This window comes from Triplophysa rosa, linkage group LG7, assembly GCF_024868665.1.
Source record: "Triplophysa rosa linkage group LG7, Trosa_1v2, whole genome shotgun sequence".
Lineage (NCBI taxonomy): Eukaryota > Metazoa > Chordata > Actinopteri > Cypriniformes > Nemacheilidae > Triplophysa > Triplophysa rosa.
Window position 1 is genome coordinate 14,515,144 of NC_079896.1, and position 27,687 is coordinate 14,542,830.

Below are 27,687 nucleotides of genomic sequence, written 5' to 3' on the forward strand. Positions count from 1 at the left end.
TAACCCATGCATACTTTATAGAATGAAAAAGAAAACCTTCATATCCTTTCTTGCTCTCCTTGGTATGTTTGCACTCAAATTCAAGCAAATCTGTGCAGGTAGGATTTGTTTGTGAAGGTCTGCTCAGAATGAGCCAAGGGGGAGGCTTAGGTTGCCACTAAATGCTAATTAAAATTTTCCTCCGAGCACAGACATTGAAAAGTCAAGTAAGGGAAAAAATGAAAAAATCAAGGGTCCATGTTAGCCAAACTCTTCGTGATAAGCAATCTGTAATTTCTTCCATTCTCTTCTCTCCAAAGTCCCTGTTGTTATGATTATTGCCATACTTTTATTGCTCTCATTGCTAAACAACTCATCCAACATCCTTCCACATAGACTCAGATCTGTTGGAGATGCACATTACGCAGCTCTGAGCCTTGGTCAACTCACTTGAGATGTAGCTCAACTGCCTGCCATTCAGAAAAACACATAAATACGTCACAATTCCATCTACAAGCACATCTGCTTCTTCTCAAAGAGACATTTTGAGTTTATGGCTGTCTTTTATCTGAATCAGTTTTATTGGACTAGGTAAGGCCTGATCTACAATCCTGCCTCATAGAGTACAGAGCATCAGTTGACTTTTGATCAGGCCACTGCATCAGGTCTCACAATATCCTTAAGGTGCCATAGTCCCACTTTAACAAAATTATCCCGAGTCCCCTGCCTTCTGTTCCGTTCCTATGTACTGGCTGTTAAAGAAAATTCCTTGTGTGGCAATAAAGCTCTTCTGATTCTGATTCTTAAAGACAAGACACTGTGTCTTCAAGGCCTCTTGCGAAACACACCAAATAAGGTGTTTCTTTGCAACCAGTTTTATGTTATTACTGTTTGATTTTGAAAACCTGCTTTCCTCATCCCTAAAGTATCAAAATGATGTTTCCCTGGGTTGGACATGACTTTCTTGGACTAAATGTTTCTTTTAAAAGTAAGAGTAAAACAAAATAACATCCAATGTATCAGTCACAATGGTAACAATGTTTTCACATGCAAGCCTGTGAACTATTTCCAGTCCTATAATTGAGTGACTACATTAAAGCAAGCGAGACTTTGTTGTTTGACTGAATCTATGGTAATGATATTAACCAAATGTTATTTAGTTTGCATTACATAATTGCTTAAAACAGTAATTTGATAAGTAAGTAATTTAACATTGCTATGAGAATGTGTTCACATGTGTTACTGTATAGTACTTACATGAGAAACAAACATAAAAAATACTATTTCCATTCATTGTTCTCCTAGACATTAGTTGGATTACATGGAGATCAAATTAAGACATTTGCTGCCTCCTGCAAAAAAAACTTGTTTTTCCATTTTTCCCATATTACATGTCTCTGAAAGACTCCGAGCAACAGGGATTTCAATACTCAAACAAATCAGTGAAAACCAAATTTTATAAACTACGTAGTAATAGTGAATAGGTCTATACTCCTACTGTGTCAACTGTTGTCTCATTTGTTTCTGTTGGTATATTTCCCTTTTTCTGAGACAAAGCATTCCGAGTTATGAAGGACCAACCAGAAAAAACTATTCTCTACCGGGGAACCCTATGTTAATGTTTATTTCTCAGAATAAGGAATGACTTGATATGTTGGTCAGTGAAGAAGAGGATCAGTAATAAAGTCCTAAAAGTGATGAGGCAGTGCTTGTTTGTCAGGTCAGTGTTGAGAGGTAGTTCATCAAACCATGTGTGGAATGGAGTTTGGTTTCAATCTCACTGCAGGCTCTAAATCAGCAGGTTATATTTGGCCCACTGGGCCCTGTCAGAGGCTGCAGCTCAACATATAGATCAACAAAACACCAAATCTGGAACGGATTAATAAACAATTTGAGTAAAATAAATTCATTGCTAGCTTTCTATTTTCACCAGTATAGATCTCTCTCTTTCACATTTGTCCCTTTTTCCCTTCCTATCGCCATCTTTTCCGAACAAAAGAGCCAGTGTGTGAAAGTTCAAATACCAGTGAGGTCACATATTATTGTGGCCTTCCAAAGAAAAACACTGCATTTCTCGGTCACTGTGGGATTATCTGCAGGGTGGAGACATAAATAGCAAATACTTTGATAAGGACTAACAGGCATCCACAGTGTTGCTGTAGTCATGTTTTTGGCACAAACATTACTGGAAGAACTGCAGAATGCAGGAGAGAGGGCATTAAACAGGGGAGAGGAGAAGGAAGAATCTGAGTGGAAGTGGAATGAGATGTTACATGTTTAAGCACAGAGGTTCTCTACTTTGGGAACACAAGAGATGCAAATGAGGTTGCAGGGGATTTTTGAGGTTGTGTGGGGTCACAAGAATTCTCCATTCCAGAAAGGCCACGTGTGCAAAAACACGACCTTATGGTTTTTGAACCCGTTTGTGTGAATTCCATGTAAATTCTAATGTGAAACCCAGGGGGACAAAATATCACAGCATATGATCATATGGGTTTTAAATTAAACTAGATTTAAACAAAATGTTCCAATACTAGTTCTAAGGGATATTCTTGTGTTTACTTTCACTCTCTTGCTTTTTCTCCTTTGACCTCATTCTGTGTTTTTTCCAGGTGGCGCTACAGCTGCGGCCCATCCAGTCTTTGCGTGTGCATCAGAAACCGTTGGTTTTTGTCTTGAACTCCCCTCAGCCGATAATCTGGAAACTTCATACAGAGAATCTAGCCCCAGGAGTCAAACGCATTTTCCACGTAAGTCTGACTCACAAACCATCTCTCTATCCCAGTCTTATGTGCCTCTACACCTTGCGAGCCACCCTCATCCTTATTTTTGTAGTAATGAATATTTCAATTTGCATTCGGAATCAACAAGCATCTTCAAACACACAATTCATTCACACTCTCCTTGGCACCACACTCTCACTCACTCAAAGATGTATTCAGGTGTGTGTACCTAGAGGAAACACAAACATACACATGTTTACACACAAACCTGCCATGTGCCAATTTCAACCTTCCTTCAGACAGATGCATGTGTAATTGCATCTGGCAAAGGCTCATAGGTTTATATTGATTGCTGTAGTCTGTGGATTGTGACCAGGCTCCCTGATGGAGGTTTGGTGGTGAGACGGTTCTATGAAAATGCCAGTAATTAGCAGAGTGCTGAGTTTTATTCTGTAGTCTTGGTTTTGTACTCGTGGCTTTCAAAACCCTTCCCTGGGCCACCGCTAAAACATTACTAGATTTCTTTTTGAGATGTGGAACACTCATTTTGGTTAACACTTGACAATAAGGTGTCATGGTTTTGCTTCTTTTAGTCTTGGATTTCCTGGTCCTGAGGCAGAGCCATGACAAAGTCTTTGGTTATGTGTGGAGAGAAACATATTATTGTCCTTTTGACAATAATATGCGGTCTCTCCAGTGTCTTGTCATTGGCCCCGCCCCTCTCGTTTCATGTATTGCTTTCCTGCCGTGTTTGATTACCCTCACCTGCCCTGTGTTGTTATCCTTCGTTTGTCTTCCCTATTTAATGCCCTCATGTTTCTTTGTCCTGTGCTCGTGGATTGTGTATATGTACCTGTACCTGTGCATGTTTAGGTGCTTGTTTGCCTGTTCCCTGTTTATGACGTTGTGTCATCTCATGCTTGTGGATTTGTTCCAGTCTAGTCAGTCTTTGTAAGTGTTTAATGTAGTTCTAGTTTATGTCTAGTATGTTCTAGTTTAGTCCATGTTCTGTCGTGTTTAAGTTATATTATCCTGTTAGTTTTATGCCCCATTGTGGGTCTTTGTTTTATACATATATATATATATATGTTTCATTTTTTCCCCATCGAGGGAGTTTTGTTTTGTTATTTGTTTGTAAAATAAAATACCACTGTTAACCCCTTACCTGCCGTTGCCTGCATTTGGGTTCTGTCCTCCATCCGTGACAATAAGGCTTGTTAACATTTAGTTTATGCATTATTTTAAAGCTCCCATATTATGTTCATCTTCAAGTTTATATACTGGTATTATTTTGATCTGCTGGAATACAATATCATGATTTAAAGGGAAAAAAAACATATTTCTGTATTCTGCTCAGTCTACTCCGATTGGTCAACTGCTTAGAGCAGTTTTATTTAGCCTAATTGTATTTAAATTACATGAAATGCTTTGTTCCAATTTTCAAATGCAACCGAGAAAACTCTGTAAAATGTTAAGTTGTTTAGTCTGACAAAATAAATGGAAAAACACACCAAGGACAGAGTTCAGGGATTTATTCACACATGACAGCTTGACCTTAAAACATGTGGATAAGATTTTTTTATTTAGTTATTCAATATTTTAATATGTTTTTATTATGTAATTATTTTGAGTTATGTATTATGTAAATATATGAATTGACATTGTTACTATAATTTCCGTGGTATTCATTTTCATTTTTGGGCATCATGCTGAACTTCATTTTATGTCTGCTCGTTTATATTTTTCTGGTTTTTCTTGAGATATTCATTGGCTTTTTGTTATGTTAATTTCCACATAACATCAGGGTTCGTACGGGTGCTTTAAATCCTGTAAAATGATTGAATTTGAATATAGTCATTTTAAGGTTAGAAAAGTGATTGGATTTGGGATCAAGTGCTTAAAACTGCCTAAAACTTTAATTTCGTTGCTTTCATAATAATTCGCAATTTTACGGAGAATTTTTCTTTTGAAATAAAATATTCATTTTGCACATAACGAAAATACGAAAAAAATCGGCGCGTGGCTATAATGTTATCTGCCAGTCTTTTGGATGTGCGCCCTCTGGTGGAGCAGAGTAGGAGATGAAAATATGCCGGGCGTTTGCCGTTTCAATGCTCGTTGGCTGGAGGACGAAAATTACAAATTATGGCTAAAACGTGGACCAAATCCTCGAGTGGCCACCTGCAAAGTATGCAAAAAGGACGTGCAGCTCTTCACCATGGGGCCAGCTGCGCTTTCAAGTAGGGCTGTCACGATAAACCGACGATAAATGTCACGTGATTTATGCACAGCTTTTGAGTGAAGTACGGGAAAATGCTGCTGCATCCGAAAGCCAGAGGGCGCTCTCGTGCGGAAACTCCAAATACGCACTGCAGAAGAAGACCATGACACCTTCTAGAATCTATGCCTATGGACATCTTTTTATCACTGTTACTCAAGCCTCATCAGGTATTTTTATGATAATAAAGTATATAATGATCATGTTTGACGGGTGTTGCTTTTTCAAATGCACATTATAAGCGACTCAAACTCGCACTGCTTTTAGATCAGCAGCATTTCCTACTGATCCCAGAGCCGTGCTTCACGGACAAGCTACGCATTAAAAAATATTGACACATTGCATATCGCAGCCAGCTCGATTGCAATAGGATTTAGTGGTACCGCAATAAAATATCGTGCAGCCCTACTTTCAAGCCACATGAAAGGTAAGTTTTTCGATTATTTCGAAATTTTCGATTAGGCCAATCTTACTTAAAAACTACGTCAAGTTGTGTGTGTGTGCTCACCGACTGAATTCTGCAGTGTCGCGAATTCTTTCTTTCATCAAACAACAAAGTGCTAATACGATGTTAACGATATCAGGGATTAGATTTTTTTCGTATAAATAAAGATTTTTTATTAATTTTTTTAGCTCGCTGGGATCACCCGCGTAAAGTGCAAAATGTTTTTGTGACGGGGTGGGGGGTTGGGTGCTGTGTGGTATAAATGGCGTAGATGCGCCATCTAGTGGCTGTATATTGAAACAGAGAAATACATTCCTGTTTTAGTTTTTTAACACTACACAAAAGTTTGAACAAAATACAATCAAGGGAACTTTTATAACGTAATGTTAAACATATATCTTTAAGATTGAAATACATATGATAACCAGTTCATTTTTTTTCTTCTGAAATGTCACAAATTTACAGGTGGGGCATTTTCCATACTGTTAAAACAGTACCTTAGTCTTATCCTAAAGTAATATTGACAAACTAAATATATCATTTGAAAGCTTACAACCTACTGTTCCCACATTTGGTGACTAATTTTCAAAACAAATTACATAGGAACAGTATTATATTAATTGCATTTTAATGAGCAAAAATTGTTTTAAATTTAAAGAAAAACTTGATCGATTCTCTATTTGTGATGCGGCGGCAACCTATAATTCGCACCCATGTTCTTTACATGTTTCTTTTGTGTTATTTTATGTGGTCAAAACATATCAATTACAAATAAGTGCCCACAGTACTGTATAGGATGTCTGCTTTGTGAGTTAAATGACAATTTGCTCAAGTCTTTTATGGAATAAATTTAGTATAGTTAGTATATAGTATAATTACATATAATTGGCATACAGTATAACTATGGATTATCTACAAAGGTACATACAGTAAATGTATGTCAGCATGTAATTAACGCAGTTGTAAGTGACTGGGAAAGTATAAAAACACACATTAAAAGTGCTTTTAAAGTGCTGGATTTTGATGTTGGAAAAGGTGTAAGAACCCTGTAACATGTATCATTTGTGGTTATTGAATTATGTCTATGCGAAATATGGGACAAATTGCATCCCTGGCCTGCACTGAAATGTGATCCATGGTAATGGTTGCGTTAAAAATTCCCAGAATCATTATTAACAGCCATAAAAAGATGAATGCAGAACTAAAAAACATATACTGTACAACCACTGGATCAAAAGAATATGAGAGAGGCACTTGTAAAAATGAACATTAACCAGGCACAATATATTTGTGTATTTATTTTTTCTATTTCTTTCGGGATCGATAGGGAAAGTCTCAAAGATTGACCATGAGTTGGTTGGGATCAAGGGGTTGGCGACCACTTGCCTAGAGCATGTTTCGGAAATGCTACACCTCTTAGCATAACAGGCAGGAAACGGTAACAGTGGCATAAATTTTGCCTTATTAATTCGAGTCAGATCTTTAAAACTGACCAGTTCCACCTTTATGAGTATAAATTGAACAGGACATAGTTGTAGCTTCTTTGTACTATGAGCAGTAAACAAAGGCTGACAGCTGTGAAAAAAGTGAGCCTGCTGCTAAAACACAATAATATTACAGCAAGCGAGCAGAGCCAAACAGATTTGCCCTTTATACATCATAGCAACAACACAAAGCTTTTAATACGAACTGTCAATAGTAGATACATCAACAAATGATCGTCTTTTTTTAAGCTAAATGAATAGGATACCTCTCTTTAACAAATAGGGTCTAGGATGAGATAAACACTGGGGATTTCTTTAAATATTGATAGTAGTAATAACAAAACAGTTTATTTACTTGGTTGTCATAGTGTTTAGAGGGTTGTTTATTTGTTGAAGTAACCAAAGCCAAGTTACTCACAGATATAAAATGGGCAAATTAGATCAGCCCCACAGAGTCTGCTTTCCCTGACAACATCAATGTTTCCCAGCCATCATATGAAACAGAGAGCAGAGTCACTTCACCCCTCTCTCACCCCCAAATAACAAGATGACAAGATCTAGTGTGTTTTCTCATCTCTCACTGCGCTGAGAGAGCTCAGAGGAGATCTGGAGAGGGTTTAGGTAAAGATGAGGCAATCACCCCCTGAACATTCAACCATATTTAGTCAGAAGAGCAACAGGCTTAGGAGAAGACTGGCTGGGATTTGCACCCCTATCATATGAGGACAGCAGATCACAATACATGAAGAGCAAAAGGCATGAATGGCTTAACTCTATTACGCTTTTGTGGCATGCACACACTTCCTCTTTTAGGTATGCCATAAATTCCTTTATGTAACTAGTGGTTTTCTGCAGTAATCATTTGCAAATGTCTTTCTTGCGCTGTGTTCCTGTAGCTCACCTTGTAAGGCATGGTGCCGATAAAACCAGGGCCATAGATTATATTACCAGTTAACACAAAACTGATAAAACGTGTACTTTGCATGTACTGTAAGTCTCTTTGGACAAGTGCATAAACAATGTAATAGGAGGCATTGGTGAACGTTGGTCATGTCCTATCTCTCCCGTGGTGCTAAGTCAGTGACTAGTGTCCCTCACAAATGGGACCCCTGCCTGCACGTGGGTACTTAAATTTGTAAAAACTCTCATCAAAACTGGCCAGCACAACATGAAATTGAAGCCCAGTGGACCACTGTTTTTCTTGGTCTAAAATCAAGTTTCAGGTTTCAAATACAGTTGAGGATATGGGTGAGAAAATAGTAATATCGTGCTAGACCTCAAATTGAGTTATTTGCCGTAGAGTCATTACATGTATTCCCATGTAATCTCATACAGACAACTACAGTATGTACAAACAATATTTCAGATGAAAATATGCTGAGGTCATCCACTGACATTTATTAGCAAGCCAATATTCCTTAATGTAGTGCGTTTACGCTAGATTATATTTATGGTTGTGTTCAAAAACGTTACGGCAGATATTGTGTTTATGACAATTGCTTTAGCAGTTATCAAAAGGCAGGTCATGAGTTAAGTCAAATCCTGAAGGTCACCAAAACAAACTTATAGCGGCAACGAGTAACTTTTTGACCTTAAAATAATGTTAAATATGTTTTTTTTAGTGGTAGGACAACTTTTAACTGGATGAATTTTACTGCCGTTACTATCTAAGCAGCCTCCTATTGGCTGAAACTGCACTAGTAACTTTGGTGTTCGGGCCGGTACAAGCCCCGCCTATCCCCTGCTTTACGGCATACATCACGTTTTAGTCGTAGCCTGGGAGAAGTTGGCCAACAGCAGAGCTAACCGTTAGACAAAACTATCCAAAACATCACCATGGCAGAGCCAGCCAAAAAAACAAAGAGGGTTTTGTCGAGGGAAGCAAAGAAAAGAAAGCGAGAGAGTGATCGGACACGAGGCCGGTCACGAATCAATATCGGACAGGCTTACACTCGGTGGCACGAGCAGCAAGAGGCAACAGGTTGCAAAACGGATGCAGATCTAGCGGTCCGGCTCCTGGATTTGTAAGTGTTATTTGTACATGTTTTGCTACTGTCCTGTACTTTTGAACGTATTTGTTATTAGTCTGTGTCATTGGCGCACCACCGGTTTGCACTTTATAAGCGTAAGGTAGCTGAGAGATATATGTGGATAATATATGGTTGCCGGTGTCGATAGCTAGCATGTTGTCGTGTCTCGTCATGAATGTGTCATGGCTCTGCTTCCTTAGTCATGTTTTTCTTGGTCCTGTAGCAGAGCCATGGCAAAGTCTTTGGTTATGTGTGGAGAGAAACATATTATTGTCCGTTTGACAATAATATGCGTTCTCTCCAGTGTCTTGTCATTGGCCCCATTCCTCTCGTTTCCTCGTTGTCTTTCCCTGAGTGTTTAATGTCCCACACCTGCCCCATGTCGTTATCCCTCGTTTGTCTTCCCTATATATACCCTCTTGTTTCTTTGTCCTGTGCTCTTGTATTATGTATGTGCGTGTACGTGCGTTGTTCTGGATTGTGTTGTGTTCCTTGCCTGTTCGTGTGCTTACCCGTGTTCCTGTTCCTTGCCTGTTCGTGTTTTGTGAGTTTTGTGAGTTTTGTGCCTTGTATTGATTTAAGACGTTTGGTCGTGTCTTTGAGTTTAGTTTATTTGTCTTGTTTTCATTTTGCCCCCTCGTGGGAAGTCTCTTGTTTTATTTATAGTTCTTATTTCGTTTTCCCCATTGTGGGTGTTTTGTTTCTGTTTTGGTTTAAATAAAAATATGTTAACCCCTTCACTGCCTTGCCTGCGCTTGGGTTCTTTCTGCCATTCCGTGACAGAATACACGAGCCACCACCGAACCCAGCAGGCATGGAGTCGGACGAGGCGTACAGGAGCCGCCAGGCTCACGTCCTGTTCGGCTTCCGCCAGAGGGGGACCCCTGTGAAGGACTTCGCCATGGACTTCCTGTCCACCGCGCGCTACTCGGGGTTCACCGAGGCAGAGTTGAAGGTAATCTTCAACAGCTGCCTCGATGAACCCTTCGAGCCAGCTGAGATGCGCCGGTTGAGACACCTGGCTTCGCGGACCAGGTCGAACTCGGATGAATCTTGAGGAGCCCAGGGGAATGTCCATGGCGGAGCCTCTCACGGGACTGGCGGCTATCCCCGAGGACGTCCCTTGCAGATCGGGGTTGTGGGCATCGCCACGCCATCCCCCTCACTCTCGGCAGCCTCTCCACCGTCCACCAGCCTCGTGGGCAAGCGGGGGAGGCGAGCGTCCTGGGGAACCACCTCCGAGGAGTCCCAGCCGGAGCCAGCCGTTCTGTATACCTCCTTCCATCACCCGACCACCAGCCGGGTGGCTGGCGGAAGAAGAAGAGGCAACGGCGGCAGCGTGGACTCCAACCCGGCCGGTGCAGCCGGCGTCCAGCCGGTGTCCAGTCCGGTGCAGCCGGCGTCCAGTCCGGTGCGCCGACGTCCGTGGTGTCCAGTCTTGTGTCCAGTCTTGTGTCCAGTCCTGTGTCCAGTCCGGTGCAGCCGGTCCAGTCCGGTGCCAGCCGGCGTCCAGTCCGGTGATCCAGCCGGCGTCCAGTGGTGATCCAGCCGGCGTCAGCTGTCCAGCCGGCTTCCAGCCGGCGTCAAGCCCTGTCCAGCCGGCCTTCCAGCCGGCGTCAAGCCCTGTCCAGCCGGCCTTCCAGCCGGCGTCAAGCCCTGTCCAGCCGGCCTTCCAGCCGGCGTCAAGCCCTGTCCAGCCGGCCTTCCAGCCGGCGTCAAGCCCTGTCCAGCCGGCCTTCCAGCCGGCGTCAAGCCCTGTCCAGCCGGCCTTCCAGCCGGCGTCAAGCCCTGTCCAGCCGGCCTTCCAGCCGGCGTCAAGCCCTGTCCAGCCGGCCTTCCAGCCGGCGTCAAGCCCTGTCCAGCCGGTCCCTGGGAGACTCCCAGGGCCAAAGACTGTTCCCCCCGGGACTCCTCCTAAGTCCCCCAGGACTCAGCGCCCTCGAGCGCAGCCGGGGACTGGGACTGTTCCCCCAACCCTTTTGGTTTTCCCCCGTGAACTCTTGTTTTGCCCCACCCCCCCTCCCATGTTTGTTGTTCTTGTTATCCCACCCCAGTCCTGTAGTCTTGTTGTCCTGTCTACCCCTTGTCATGTTCACCATGTTTGTCTGGTTTTTGTCTTTGTCTCGGTCTGCCTTGTCTTGTCCGTCTACCCCTTGTCATGTTCACCATGTTTGTCTGGTTTTTGTCTTTGTCTCGGTCTGCCTTGTCTTGTCCGTCTACCCCTTGGTGAGCACCTGGAGGTGCTCATTAAAGGGGGGGCTTCTGTCATGGCTCTGCTTCCTTAGTCATGTTTTTCTTGGTCCTGTAGCAGAGCCATGGCAAAGTCTTTGGTTATGTGTGGAGAGAAACATATTATTGTCCGTTTGACAATAATATGCGTTCTCTCCAGTGTCTTGTCATTGGCCCCATTCCTCTCGTTTCCTCGTTGTCTTTCCCTGAGTGTTTAATGTCCCACACCTGCCCCATGTCGTTATCCCTCGTTTGTCTTCCCTATATATACCCTCTTGTTTCTTTGTCCTGTGCTCTTGTATTATGTATGTGCGTGTACGTGCGTTGTTCTGGATTGTGTTGTGTTCCTTGCCTGTTCGTGTGCTTACCCGTGTTCCTGTTCCTTGCCTGTTCGTGTTTTGTGAGTTTTGTGAGTTTTGTGCCTTGTATTGATTTAAGACGTTTGGTCGTGTCTTTGAGTTTAGTTTATTTGTCTTGTTTTCATTTTGCCCCCTCGTGGGAAGTCTCTTGTTTTATTTATAGTTCTTAGTTTCGTTTTCCCCATTGTGGGTGTTTTGTTTCTGTTTTGGTTTAAATAAAAATATGTTAACCCCTTCACTGCCATTGCCTGCGCTTGGGTTCTTTCTGCCATTCCGTGACAGAATGTGTGTAGTGCTTGTAAATAAAGACTAAAAAACCACACTAAACGTGTTGTGGTAAAAAGTAGCAGATTATTTTGTTCAGACCAGTAAACCACGTAAATGTTGAACAGTTCAGTCATTGAGTAGGCTAATGTTGTCGTTATATACTGTATATGTACATGCTATGCGCTGTTTTCATACCGAGTTGACTGTAGTTATTACATATATTACACAAAACACAACGCCTGGTCGCGATTGTGTTTAGTGACTTCGGATATAATAACAAAAGAAAAGTACTATAGGTTACAAAAACACATTCAAGTCCGTGCGTTGTGTTTCGGGTAAATACAATAGTTTGAACGACGTATCTGGGTCCGTCGGCTTAGTAAACAAACTCACGTGTATTGAGCTGCCAGCGGGAAATCTTTGCGACAGTTTTTACGACACTGCATACAGACAATTCCGGTAAACAACCACGTGGGGCAACAGTGAGCAAAAGTTACTCATTGCCGCTTTAAATGTTAACATGTTAACTACATGTTAAAGGGATAGTTCACCCAAAAAGTGTTCCAAATAGTTCCAAGATAGTTCCAAACCTGTATAAATTTCATTGTTCTGCTGAACACAACAGAATATATTTGGAAGAATGTCAGTTACCAAACTGATCTCATCCCCCATTTACTGCCATAGTACACTCTTAAAAAAAGGTGCTTCAAAAGGTTCTTCGATGCATAGAAGAACCTTTTGGTTCCATAAAGAACCTTTAACATCTGAAGAACCTTTCTGTTTCACAAAAGGTTCTTTGTGGCGAAAAAGGGTTCTTCAGATTATAAAAAAGTAAAAAAGAGATGGTCCTTTAAAGAACCTTTGACTGAATGGTTCTTTGTGGAACCAAAAATGGTTCTTCTATGGCATCGCTGTGAAGAACCTTTTAAGCACCTTTATTTTTAAGAGCGTAGGGAAAATCAATACTATGGGAGTCATTGGGGCATGAAATCTGTTTGGTTACTGACATTCTTCCAAATATCTTCCTTTATGTTTAGCAGAACAAAGAACTTGATACAGGTTTGGAACAACTTGGTGGGGGGGGACTGTAAATGATGACAGAATTTTCATTTCTTGGATGAACAATCCTTCTAAATATTGTAGACTGGCTAAATCAACAATACAGAGTTTATGCGTCAGACCGTGCAAACATTTTTTATATACCTAATTTTGTTATAGGCAGCATATGGCAGTCTTTGTAAGAGGTAGAATGTATTTCTTGTGGATAAAGAATGCATAGCAAAAAGCTAAATTCAATTTTTTTGATGGATGACAGTCCAAAAATCTGTCAGTAATATATTTCACAGGGTTTCACATATGAAATTGTGCCTTAGAAGGTAGCAACTTATAGACAGTAGACAGTGAGGCAGGCCAATATCTTTCATAACAGCATATGCTTAGGTCTGCCTTATATATTTTACTGAAAAAGAAAATGTTATGTCTCAAAGAAGTATGAGCTATTCTGTTTTGAATTATTTCCACTGTTAGCACAGTAATACTTGTGCCTCAAGCTATCTCCCCCTTCTAGTCTAGAACATCTCAATAATGAACATGTACCTTCGCTTCTCTATATCCTTGTTTTACTCTTGGCTTTAATTTTATGAGCCCAAAATCTGATCATGATATCATCTCAGTACTAACATGCGAACACAGACCTCAAATTAGCATGAGATCACCCAGAACAATGAGCTCACACAACGTTCATCAGAAAAGCCTCCTCAAACACACCAGGCGTCTTAACACACTGTCACACGCTGACAGAATCCTCTTGCAGTGCAGCTCTCCCAAATTTTCACACACACCCTGTTCCATGTCTAAACTATTTCCGGCTTGATGCTCCGTGAACTGAACTCAACTCCAACACATATATGCAACAGATGGTTTGAGCGTGTGTAGCATCAGCGCCAAGAGTTGTGTGATTTTGTTTAAAACTTACAAACATACTTGGGAAGCAAAGAGGGTTTACATCTGCTCAACAAAATGAACCAAATCACTCAATAGGTTTTAGTTTTCAAATGCCATTAAAGATTCAAGATTATGCATTAATTCACTAAAACAGATTACTTTATTCATTCTATTTGGCAGTAATTTCCAACTTTGTCCCTACCTCTCAAGCCTTCAGAGTTGGCCCTGTGTTCCTCTGTGGAGTAATTGCTTTATACGGTTGGTTGTCTCTGGATTGTCGTGCCAACCCTTGTTTTCTGGTTCCAGCACTTGGAGATCCATGCAGATGGGTGGCCTGGAGTCGAAGCAAAGCTGGTGTTGGCTGATGTGTATAAGCCACCCGACCTTATAACATGAGAGATCCACACATCCTATTGTAATACACATTTCCAGTGATATCATTGCCAGTCAACAGTCAATCATATGGTCTATTTCAGGATAGGTCTGAAAAACAGCATATAGTGGACCTCATTTATGAAATGAGCGTACGACCAAAAACTGGGCGTACGGTCGTTTCCACGCAAAACTTGTCATTTATCAAAATGGACGTGAGCGGTTGCTATGATCAAATCTCACGACAGGTCTCAGCTTGTGTACGCAAGTTTTAAGAACCCTTTAACCCTTTTGATAACTGATAAGGAATAATGACAAATAGAAAGATAGATTAAGTTTTTCATTTAGTATGACAATGTAAAAATAGATTCCAATGCGATTTCTTATTTTCACTAATTATATGATTATTTAAATGCTTGAAATTACAAGGTTAACGGGTACTTTTGTGTACAAAACTTTAATGAAATTTTAGGCTACTTCTAAAACAATTTACGACGATTAAAATGCACAATTAAAAGTCAAACATTTTAAAAACTACAATAGGCCTAATCAATATATCTATATGCAATGGGTTAGTTTACCTATTTGCAAGATGATAGCTTCTTTGTTTGACAAATATGCGTTCTAATAAAAAGAAATTAAATAAAAGAAATTTGGGCGATGTTGGCTTGGGGGTGGAAGATGCGCACTTAGTCACAGCTCGAGATTGTGTGGCAGGCTCCAGGCCGGTTTGTGGTGGCAGAAGACCGCTAGTTCTTGCCTCTGATAGATCGAAAAGAGAAAAAAAATTACGTAAACATAAAACAGTGTGTGCTTCATTTAAGCAGCCTGAAATGCACGATTAGCAGCATTAGATCCCATTTAGAAACATGCATCTGTCTCCTCTGCCACAGACCATTTTCTCTTCACCTATTTTTTTTTAAATAAAAAACACTTACACATTTAATACACATTTAATTGTGCCACAAAAATGATTAGTACGGCCTAATTTACACCTACATTCGTTTTTACATGAACACGTTAATGTAACTCAAACACAGTTCTTTAAGACTGAAGTCAGATTCATTTTGTTTCAATTTAAATGCATTTTACAACCAAAGTAATTTAAAGCAACAACAATACTTTCAGTGTAAAAATAATAGTGAAACAAAAATAATTAATTATTTGTGGTCATTTTTACAAAACATAAATATCCAGTAAATATCCAATAAAAAATACAAACCTCAGCTGGAGTTTGGTTCACTGTTGCCTGCAGCAGTGATCTCTTTATAAACTGTTTTTCACTTCCTCTGATTTCGCTTTTCAATGTTAAAGTTTACATATCTAAATCGTAAAAGTTCCTCTTTTTGGCCGGATTACGTTTCTCCATGTAGCAAAATCTAGGGGCAAGGCGTCTACACCCTGAATTCATAGGTGCATGATATGTAAATTACGATAGATTTCAGTCGCCGCATTTATCAAGGTACGATCAATCGTACATTGAGATTGGCGGCATACGAATGTTTGATGAATCACATGTGAACCCTGTCGTAAGATGATTTCTGCGTACGGATCTGCGCACGTTTCTATACGTTAGATTGATAAACGAGGCCCATTGTGCTTGGTGTCATCACAATCTGTTTTCACTCGATTTCCAAATTTTTTTGGTCAGCCATGTTGTCCCTCTATGTTGGTCCTTCAAAACAGTCTTAACCAGCGTGAAACACACACTGGTCTAAGCTGTACTGTTCATTTGGAACCTCTTAAATTGGGGACCATTTGATATGCTTGGTCTGGAAAACATCTCTGATGTAATGTGATGGAGCAGCATTTTAAAAAGTTTGGCCGTTGTAAATGTGTTGCTCTTTTTCTATTTGCCAAGTGGCTGTTTTCCTGATTTTTATTGCCCTGGGAGGTTAGCAAAAAGAAGTTCTCTCTCCCTTTGATTTTTTATTGAAACCATTGCGGGACCAATATTGGTTTTGAGATGGAGGTCGATCTGCAGGAATGCTCTTCCGTGGCACTTGCAGACAGATGGTGTTGTTTGTTCCATTGCAGTCTCCCTCCGGTTACAGGAACACAAGCGTGGAACTTTGCCACAAGCTTGATTAGCTTACTGAAGTGAACGGAACAAATCACCCACAAATTTATTTACAACTCATCAGCACGTAGTGGCACTTTTTTTACCATCCTGGAAGTTCACGTTGCACCCCCTCACTCTCACGTCTGTTTTAAACACTTCATCATCTGTTGGAGACATTTGTCCTTTCTCGTGCAGAGAGTGTTGTGTAGTGAGCAGATTATGTGTGCTTATAATTGATATAAACCATTTGGCAAGCTATCTCACTTTCATTCTGAACATATGGTTGTAATATTTAGATGTTGATAGGCAGAAAGTGCAGGAAATCCAGTGAAATACGCTTAAAGAAAACATGTAGGGTGCTAGGTGGAGGACAGATGTTAATTGGAGACATGAGGAGGACACAGATGTGATGAAAATGCTGAAAGGTAAACTTCAAGAAGAATGCCAGTGCTAAACACCATGGTAAATCAATTTTTTCAACCCCCTAAAACATAAAATGCCAGATGTCAGTTGTTCTTGCTTTCTCAGCAAAAATAGATAAAATAGATGATGTGATATTTGGACGTAACAACTCCGTACATCTCTGAATATGTGTGTTTAGAGTTTCTGTGATTTCACAGGCTCAGACAGAGTCAGGCTCCAGAGAGCAGAACAGAGAGAGAAGCTCATATCTCTGAGCTAACCCAGGGCTAAGCTTCAGTCTGGACCTGTTTACTGACAGATAAGACATAAACAGGAAAATTGATGCTATCATTATTATTCCCGATGGGGACAAAAGCAGAAAGAGATTTAGTGTATATGGAGTAGTGCTAAAGATGCTAACATCAAAGCCATCACATTCCTATTACGTAATGCTTAGAAAATGTATAAAGTATTAAAATAAATTAAATATCCCATGAAATACCATGATGAGCCAATTTTTATTTTCCGTTCTAAAACATTTCTTATTGATGTTTAAGCAAGACATAATAAAGCTGTCCTCAGCACAAGATATTTAAAAATGATTAGTATTGCTGGATTTGTACTGCTCAGAAGAGAAATTTACAGCACGATCAAATAAAGTGAATTTCTGAAATAATTTCAGAATTTCATTGTTAAAAAAAAATATTTCAAAAATAATTGTATTTTTTATTGTATTGTAACCTCATATGAAGAATGGTTTATATAAAATGGCACTTCTATTTTTGCAAGGGAAAGAGTTTGTGGTTTGAGGTAACTGCCTCACATTGTGAGATTCTACTGTGCTAACGCACACCAGTAATTATGCTCGATAAAAGTGAGGTGCATCGCTTAGTACACAGCTAAACACTTTACTGGCAGTGCCTGTGATCAAGTTTGCCTTTTTAGCCTAGTTTTTTAATCAGTGTGAATATAATACACATTAAAAAACATTACAAAAAACATTACCTTAGATTACACAGTCATGGCATTATATGGTAATAGTGTTGTACTTTTATGAATATCACGGTAATGAAGGTTTAGCCTATTTATGTGCTTTAGACCTACTATTTACACAGTCATTGAAGAAGATTTTTCACAAGCACACACACCCACAAAACATTTTACCGGACTTCTTTGAACACCCTAAATAATATTGTCCTAAATAAGAAATCGTGAAATCGTGTTAGAAATCGGATACTTTGTGAAGTGGCATAATGTTTTTAATTTTGATTATATTTCCTGAATAAGAAATCATGTTATATTTTTGTCCTTTTCTGATGGATACTTTGTGACGTGGCATAATGTTTTTAATTTATTTAAGCTTTGATGATCTTGGTCTTTTGCTGACTGTATTAGAAATTACAATCACGTCACATTTCATGCCATATTTATTTTACATGCCTGTCCATATGTATGCTAAACATGCCTGTCCATATGTATGCTGACAAACTGTTTGATATGGATGGGGATGGTTTGGGATTTAAGATCTGGCTGAACTCCAGAGTGGGTTTATTGCTTTCATATTCCCTTTTGGAATTCTTGAGGTTTGAAACTCTTCCCAAAGCCTGGAGTTAATTTAGTTTTAGGCTTTCCTTCTAATTCCTTGAGACTAATTACAGCCCTATTCCCGCAATTAAATCGATAAACTCCTATGTGCTCGATTGTGCTTGCCAATAGAAACCCCAACCCCTTTCGTCTCTTCTGCTCTCCTGTCCTCTCCTCTCCTGAACCCTTTAAAAGGAAAACTGTACACTTCTACACTGTCTATAGTACAGAGGAACCCTAAAAATAACCTCCAACCAAGACCTCGATTCTTCAACAGTCTCCATGGCATTCTCATGCCTTTTTCTTCTTCTTTTTTAAATGTATCACTCCTGGCATGGATATGGCATTTGCCTGGAGCTGTCCAGAGGTCAGGCAGATGTTCATTATGGTACGATGCACAGAGACAGAGCCCAGAACTCCTTATCACAATTGTTTATTGTACACCTCTGCCACCCTCCCTCTATCACTCTCTTTCCCTCACTCACTCACTCCACCCATTCTGTCGGTCATCACAAAATAACACACAGGACTCTGGCTGTAGTTCAGAATGTCTGGCTTTTTGTTCAGCTCATATGGGGTCTATCTGTGGTGTGATATAATGGTTTAATTAGGTTTGCCAGCATGGAGTTGGCTGAGTGCAGAGAGAGCACCTTAGGGAGAAAGACAGAGAAAGAAATGAATGGGCAAAAAAACTCACAAGCATGGAAATGTAATGAGTCTGGGCTGTCTAGACCATGTGCTTGGTTGTGTGGAGCTGTACTGTGGGCTTTTCAGCATATGTGAATGTTTATCTCTCTGAAATGAAGCATGTGGACCAAGGTCCATTTGGAGCCGAAGGGGTGGGGATTGTGGGGAGGCTTATGGGTAAAGCCCGGCCCAGCCAAGCAAGATGACATGCTGGAAGAAATGCTCTCGAGGGTTAAATTGCAACACTTTCAATTAGAGGAGCTCACACGCATTCACAAACTATTAAAAAACGTACACTCACATTGTCTTATCTCTCCCTTCTGTGCATTTAATCTTTTTGAGCTTGTAATGTCACAGATCACAGCTTGCTTTAACACTCTGTAATTGCTGTAATTTTGTAGCTCATTGTGTAAACATAGCATTTCACAGCACATGACATGTATATTTAGAGTATGTTGGATGAAAGGTTAGCTGCAGTACACGGCAGCGCTTATACTGTCAGGACTCCTCAGCCTGTGAAAGTAGTGAAGTGTACGGAACATGTTGTTCTCTCTGTCCACTACTACAACACTGTACAGCCTGCCTCTCTCTCTCTCTCTCTCTCTCTCTCTCTCTCTCTCCCCTTCTCTCTCTCTCTCTCTCTCTCTCTCTCTCTCTCTCTCTCTCTCTCTCTCTCTCTCTCTCTCTCTCCTCTCTCTCTCTCTCTCTCTCTCTCTCTCTCTCTCTCTCTCTCTCTCTCTCTCTCTCTGTCTGCTCATTTAACATGGTGCAGATCTTAAATCATTTATGTATGAAACCTTAAATCCAGCTAATCTCACAACCAAAATCCGATCATAAATACTTTTACAGTGCTTTCCAGCAATTTCTCCCGCATGTGATACGTATGTACATACTGTTAAGTGTTGTCTAGATTATGTTATAAAGGATAATCATGTGACTTGCTATCAGCTCTAGGAACCTTCTGTCTGTATTCTCTGATGCACAGCAGTCTATTATATAAACACTGGAAAGCAGACACCTTATTGTGTAAGAGGACCATGTGTGAAAATATGGAGCACACATTTGAAGAGGCTTTCAGAAAACCATCAGGACGGGGTATTAAAGATGTGTTTTGGCACAACTAGGGTGGATGGTTTAAGTTTGGAAAGGCCTGTTATGATACTGTCTATTTTTACAATGTTCTTTTATTTTCCTCTCGTATTCTGTCATTTTGCACCTACATTTTATATGCTCAGACTTTCTTCCTATAAAATTTAATGGACTGATACAGCTTTGAGTTTTAAAGGCCTGTCTTTATCGATAGAGAGATCTTTCTCTCTAAAACTGTCAAAAATGGTCTTTGGTATAAATTAGGGTGGCTTAGTCAGACAGATTTTTTCTTAGTCATTCTAACAAAAGATTATAACTATATGTATATTAAAAAAGGTATGTGAGGAATACGGTGATGACAGATTGTTGTGCAGCCACAATACCACTGAATAAAATACTATGCTAGTTTGAACTGTAATGTGGTCAACAAACCTTGAACTGATTCAAAGCAGTCAAAAAGCAAATTCCAAATTTCTTCAACATATATTGTATTTTGTTGTTTTCTTAGGTTGCAGAGGGTTCGGAAGTTCGCTTTGAGGCAGGGAACTTCTCTCAGTCCTGTGAGGTGAAGATAGAAACTCTTCCTCACGGCAACGAGCACCTGCTGTCCTGGGCCCAACAACGCTATCGGGCAGTTACTTCCTTTAGTGAGCTCAAAATGGCTCACGACATCTACATCAAAGTTGGAGAAGGTATGTTTCTCTAAACACACACAGACTCAAACAATGTTTTGTAAACCCATATTTCTGATTCCTATTTCTGAAACTATAAATGTTTAGCACAGGACAAGCTACTTTAGCTGAACCGCCTAAACATTAATCACTCCTAATGGTGGTCAATGACTGTGTTTTGTAATCAGACCCAGCGGTAATAAAGCAAACTCTAAGTGCGGCTCAGTCAGGTTGTTCTGATTTCCACTGTGCAGCCTTTAATTTCACTTAAAAACAATTCAGTGTGTGCTGTTTCAGTGGCAGACCTTACTCAGTCTCTCATTGTAATCAGTTGATTTCATTGCGTTCTCTCTCAGGCTCATAAGCAACAGAGAGATGGAGAATCGATGGAAAGAGCCAGTAAACATACGGGAAGGGCCTCTGGCGAGGGGTTCTGACTGCCAGCTTGTGTGTACGGGCCCTTCGCCAGACCTGAAGCCTTTCACAACAGTCCCTTTAAAAAGAGAAGGATGAGGGAGGAAAGCAGTGTGGAGGGAAAGTTTGGCAGAAAAGGCAGCGGGTGTAGAAAAAGCATGAAAACAGAGCTTAAAAAAGAAGGTCCAAATTTATAACAGTACCAGGAAGTACTACACAATTCTTCAAGAAAAAACTCCACATGCCTCATGACGTGAGCTGAAGGGGGAAATTGGCGTATTTTCAAAGGTATCTGTTTAGATTAATTTAACTGATAACTGTCTGTTGGTCTCAGACACCCACCGTTTCATAAATCCTGGGCTGCCAGAATCAGATTGAGGTTGTTGTTTACTGGTTTAAAAGTGAAAAAGAAGAAACAGATCATTGTAAATTGTGCATTTACGCAGTGAACCGCAGGAATTGTACAAAGACAGAAGACAAAACCAGCTGGGTTAAAAAAAGGGCTCAGTCTTGCTTCGCCCACTGAGTTCTAAAACCAAACCAACAATACGTCTGACTTCATCATCTATCAGCTGTCAGATCGCCCAGCTAAACTTCTGGTGAACATTTTCAGTCCCTAAAAGAACATAACATTGCAGTGTTAAAGTGTAAGTCATGATTGCATTACTCGAAGTGTGTCTCCAAATCTCAGCTGACAGGTGAAACAGTCTCTTAAAACATTTGGCCCTGTGCCTTTTGAGTCAGTGGTTTGGTAGCGGTTCAGAAGGCTGTGTTTACCTTTACAGGAGAGTTCTGACTTTCTCCTATGGATCATCCCTTTGTAGCACCGCATGAAAGCGGACACACTTCTGATCTTAAAGAGCCAATAGAAAGAGATGCCAGTCTGTCATGATGAGTTCATACTCATCATCTTTGCATCCTTTTGCCAATAGTGTAATGGCCAAATAAGGAAGCATCTGTCTTATTTTTCTCTGGGGGAGAGAGCAATCATCTGTTTTGTGGAGGAGCAAAGAAAACGGTTTTAGTGCCGTTTTCTTTGGAAATAGTTTTGGATGACTTACGGTTCTTAAGGCTTGTCTAAATTGTCTTTATGATTGAATGATCATTGCTTATCAATCTAAACTTATAAATACAGTATGTACTTATAGGTATAAACAGGAGAACATAAATAGTTATATTTTTTATTTTCCTTTACTCTATTGTACTGTTTATGTATTGCATTGCTTTGCATCGCCATTGTAAAGCTTTGCACAATGTCAGTAAAGCTACCTCAATCTATCTGGTATTTCTTCAGATCCTGTCTTCTCAGAAACTTGTAAGATTGATAACAAGTTCCTGTCATTGAACTACCTGGCCAGCTACATCCAGCCCCAGCCATCTACAGGGTGTGTTCTTTCAGGTCCTGATCATGATCAGGAGGTCCACATCATTGAGCTGCAGGCACCAAACTCCAGCAGGTGAGGAAAGGCTTAAGGATTGCACTCTTGTTTATTCCCTTGTAGAGTGTAAGTAAAAATACAGTCGCTCAACATTACTGCACGTCCTCCTGGAAAGTTAACGCTTATATGTTCTATTGTTGTATTTACATTTTATTTAGATTACAAAACACAATGTTCATTCAAGTGACTTCGATTGGAATAAAATGAAAGCATTCTTGCCTATTCTTGAAAGCATATCTTGCCCAGATATCCACATTAAAGTGATACTTCACCCATAAATGAAAATTCTGTCATCATTTACTCACCTTTGAGTTGTTCCAAATCTGTATACATTTCTTTGTTCTGATGAACACAGAGAAAAATATTTGGAAGAATGCTTATAACCAAACAGATCTCAACCCCCATTAACTCCCATAGTAGGAAAAATTACTTTATCTTTTTTTTACATTTTGACATTTTGAAGAATGTAGGACAGCAAACAGTTCTGGGGCACTTTTTACTACCATTGTTTTTTTCCTACTATGGGAGTCAACGGGGGTCAAAATCTGTCTGGTTATAAGCATTCTTCCAAATATCTTTCTCTGTGTTCATCAGAACAAAGAAGTGTATACAGATTTGGAACAACTCGAAGGTGAGTAAATGATGACAGAATTTTCATTTTTGGGTGAAGGTATCCCTTTAAAGTATTTACAGCCTATGTATAACTGTGTTGCTAAGCTTACTCAGCGTACAGTTTTTGTATAGGATTCCTCTCTGTAGACTGGATGGGTGTGCTCAGTATGCCATGGTGTTTATGCGTGCAGAGCAGTTTTTGTGGGTGCGTGCGTTCATTTGTGTTTGTGTGAAAATGTGCGTGCATGTCTGCTTATGTTTGTCATTGTAGATTGCCATTGTGTTTCCTTTACATCTCTAAAGTTTATTTGGAAAGAGGCAGGAACTAGGGTAGTGTTGATTTTGGAAACTTTACTGGGTAAAACTCTCTGCACCCCCCCCACCCCCACTGATATTACTCACTGTTGCCCAATAGTGACTCAAAAATGAATAACAGGTCTGAAGAAATCCATGCGTCATAATGGATCTCAGCATTGTGTTTTGAGGTCTGTTTCAAATGTGTCCTGCTTTTTCTGGGAAACAGTCCACTTTTTTAATCAATTGGCCAGACTGAAAAAAGCATGTTAAAACTGACGTTACTGAAGTTTTTTCCCAAATCCATAATCTCTCTCTTTCTCTCTGAGTAGTGCATTCCAGGTGGATGTGATCGTGGATTTAAGGCCATTGGACGATGGTGCTCCCCTCCACCGTGACGTTGTGTTGCTTCTAAAATGTGAGAAGTCAGTGAACTGGGTGATCAAAGCCCACAAAGTCATCGGCAAACTGGACATAGTGGTATGAAATTAATCAGAATATAAACTATATGTATAGTATTCAACTGCTCCTCAGCCTACTGATGCTGGTGTGCATGAAACGGTCAAATTACTGATATATTTACAGTATATATAATTATGTTTTTCTGTCAAATAAACTATGTAGAATTACTATTCAAACAATGAACTGTGTGATCTGTGTGAGTCTGGAGGCATTTGGAGTAAAAACAGAAGAAGTGTAGTAAGTTTTTATTCTAGCCTTTGGAGTGTTTTTATTGTAGCATAGGCTAGTACTTCAGCTTATGAATTATGGGAATGTCTGCCAGCTAGTTTCATATAGTACAGAACATAGTGCATACCTTCGAAAGAGACTGGAGACTTGGAGTGAAACTGTGTTTAATCCTAAATGTTTAGGCGTTTTATAACAGTCGTTAGGATATGACACATGAGTTTTAGGTTGTGTATATGATCATTTAAGCATGTGTTTCTCAGCCAAAGTAGTGTAATATACAGTACTTTATTGCCATATGTACAAATACAGTGCTGCTTCTATGATCTTTAATTGCAAAGACATAACATCGACACAAAATCAGTACAACAGACAATAGGAAAGATTTAATATCTAACAAAAACAATAAGAAATGTAGCCACAAGTAAGGAAGTTCCATCCACTCAACAGACATATTGGTGACATATTTTTTATCTGTAGTTAAAAGGCATAACAACACAGCTCCAATATACTTTTAAAAGGTAATGTAATTTCCAAAATATATTTGAGATTATATTTCAATAACATGTTCAACAACAGGATCACAGTTTTGTTTAATTAGCTCGGATCACACTAAAAACGATGTTCAATCTTTTATCCCCAGCTAATTTGCATAATCATTTAAGACTACAAAAAACATACAACATTTCTATGAAAATAGTTTTTTACTAAATGTGGTACTTCGGGTACTATTATTATGCTTTACATTTTGTTACACTGAATTGTATATTTTTTCATTCTGTTTATTGCAGAATAGATTATGTTCCAGTCCTTCGGCATTGACAGTCATAAGACTCGTCAAGTTAAAAAGTGTGTTTTTACTGTATATTTGCAGTGCATGTCCTCATGAGAGTGATATGAGTGAATCAGTAACAGTAAAGGAGTATTACAGTAAAAGAGCATTGAGGAATGCACATGTTATCCGATCCCAAGACTCGTAAAATTGAAAACCTGCTACTGCCGGCAGATTGGCTTAAACTCGTTTTTCAGCCTTTCAAGGCATCTGTGGGAAACAAGTCTTGAATGGTCATCTGCTCCTAACGCTGTCAATAGATAAAAATCAGAAGCTACTTTAAAATTCAAAATCTGACATTTTTGACCAATCAAATCGCACTCAGAAGAACCTAAATAGTCCATGGTCATAGTTCATCACCACCTACAGATGCAGATAGGATTTCAAATAGGATTTCAGAAACAACAGAATAGAAATGCAAGAATCAGTTTATCCTACATGAGTTTTTTTTTATGTGACTTTGACATCCTGATCTCCCCATCTGTTCTGCTCAGACGTCAGACAGTGTCACTTTGACTGGAGACACAGAAAGGCTGATGCAGGTGTCAAAGACAGTGAAACAACAGCTGCCTGCAGGACCTCAGGCTCTGATCCAATGGGCAGAGGACAAAGGATTCATACCAGTCACATCCTACACTAACACCCCTGTCGCCAACCACTTCAACCTGCGCCTCAGAGAGCAAGGCAAGAGCAGTGACCAAAAAAAGTGGCTTGTCTTAGAATTTAAACTTGTTAAACTATGCAAATCATATGGATGGTGCCACTGTCTGTTGCTGTCAGCCTCCAAAACTGTTGGGATTAATGTTTAATCTTCACCACTGTTACTTCCAGATACAGGGACTATAGATGACAGCATGTTTCCACCAGAACTGTCCATTTTACGCAATGTCAACCCACTTCCAAAGTCGAGTGACCGGGATTTCCCGGCACGGACAGGGCTGCCCTTTCCTTTCCTGCCATCCATGGAGCAGAGTCTTCCATTCCCCCCTCTGACCCCATCTCTGGAAGATCAGCTCTATCGGACTGGGGGTTTTGAAGAGCAGAAGGGGGCTCCAAGTGTAGGATTCAGTGTGCAGTGTGAGAAGAACAGAATGGTGGTCTGCATTGACAAGGAAACACTACAGGTAGGAAACAAAACAACTGACTAATAAGTGACCAGTGACAACAGTTTGTACACATGCAGTCGTGACCAAAAGTGATGTCTAGTTATGATGTTTGCACAGTAATAACCCTACAGGTTTGAGTAAAGCATCAAAATATTAGGAGCAAAGTACCGGTACACAATTTTTGCCAAGATTTTAAAGCTGAGCTATATATTACACTCAAGGAACTACACAACACGCATACTGTACAGAATCTTTATTAAATCTCTGTTAATAAGTTGGAGGTGTCAGTTGTCCTAGATTGGACATAATTTTAGGCCACTGATGTAAATAATGTTATGTAAGGCTAATAAAAAGAAGTACATCTTAAATTGCAAGTTATATAGTTTATCTTAAATTAAAAATGCTCTTTTTTTAATTCAGTATACATTTATGATATTCTCACGCAACATATTATGTTTTATTTGCATGAATATTTTTGTTTAAAAAAGATCCATCATTCACTGTCATTACAAGTCTGGCAAAATGCAAGGTAGTATTGGTCAACGAATAAGTTTTTCTAAAATCCAAATTGCACAATGAACAAAAGTTCATTTAAAGTAGATAAAAAGAAACAAGTGAGTGAGTAAATGATTACAATATATCATACAACAGACAGCACACAGCATACAGAATGATAATATAGCCGTATCATGGCATATCAATTGTGTTGTGGGGTTCTTGCTGTTGTCCACCTCTTTTGTTATGTTGTCACAGGTTAAGAATGTTTTCATTGAAATCCTGTTTTCTTAATGTCCTTACAGGCAAATGGGTTTGGCAAGGCCAATATTACTCTTCAGGATTCTCAATGCAAAGCAACCTTCAACACCACCCACTATATACTGGAGACTCCCCTGTCAGGCTGCCAAACAGCAAAATACCCCTCCCACCCCAGCGCAGTGTCCCTCTATGTCAATTCCGTGAGTATACCTATCAAATCAATAATGGTAATAATCAATTATCGATGATAATGATAAAAATCATTATTTTCTGGAGGAAAGGATCAGTTGAGATACCCTTAAGATGTCACCTATAACATGCTGTATTTGTTTTCTTTGTTTTTCAGTCCTGCTTGTGCATTTTAACACAGCAGGGATGATTCATTTCCAAACTTGATCTTCTGTGATAATGCGTAACGGAAATTCCTAACAGCACATTGTAGCCTTAGACCTATTAAAAACTTGGAAACCTCTCAAATATTTATCCTGTTCTCTGATTCCTGAGCATTAAGAGCAATTCAAAAAAGATGGTCAGAGCCTGATACTGGCCCAGAGAGCATTAAAGGAAATCTGTCACAAATTGGCAGGTCTTGTATAAACCCATTTCAGAATTCTACCACTATTAGGCAATGTGCACAGGCCTCTGTCACCTTTGAACCCGCAAACTGTCAGGAGTTCAAATAGGGAGGCTTTATTATGTGAACGCTGTTTTTCAGATGAGAATGTCTGACACGGATGTTCATCTTCCTTGGGAGTAACATTGCTGAAGTTGTCCATTCCCATGCTTAAATCCAGAATTTTCATCTGTTTTGGTAGACTATTGGCAAGCATACAATTTGATATCTTTGGCTGCATCTGTGCCAAGCAGCAGAGTTAAGCAATGTTAATCTAAAGGAAAGTGTTGGGGAGAAAATTGTTTGATTGTTAAGAAATTGTTGGGTAT

General features: G+C 39.8%; 1 protein-coding gene across 1 annotated transcript in view; it reads left to right on the forward strand.

Moving 5' to 3' along the window:
• tgfbr3 (transforming growth factor, beta receptor III) overlaps positions 1–27,687 on the forward strand; it is a 113,581-nt gene that overhangs the window by 68,735 nt on the left and 17,159 nt on the right. The window contains exons 4-10 of the mRNA XM_057337362.1: positions 2,592–2,729; positions 20,443–20,626; positions 22,314–22,476; positions 23,697–23,844; positions 25,378–25,567; positions 25,715–26,007; positions 26,790–26,945. Of these exons, the coding sequence (XP_057193345.1) occupies positions 2,592–2,729; positions 20,443–20,626; positions 22,314–22,476; positions 23,697–23,844; positions 25,378–25,567; positions 25,715–26,007; positions 26,790–26,945 (1,272 nt within the window). The remainder of the gene's footprint in view (positions 1–2,591; positions 2,730–20,442; positions 20,627–22,313; positions 22,477–23,696; positions 23,845–25,377; positions 25,568–25,714; positions 26,008–26,789; positions 26,946–27,687) is intronic.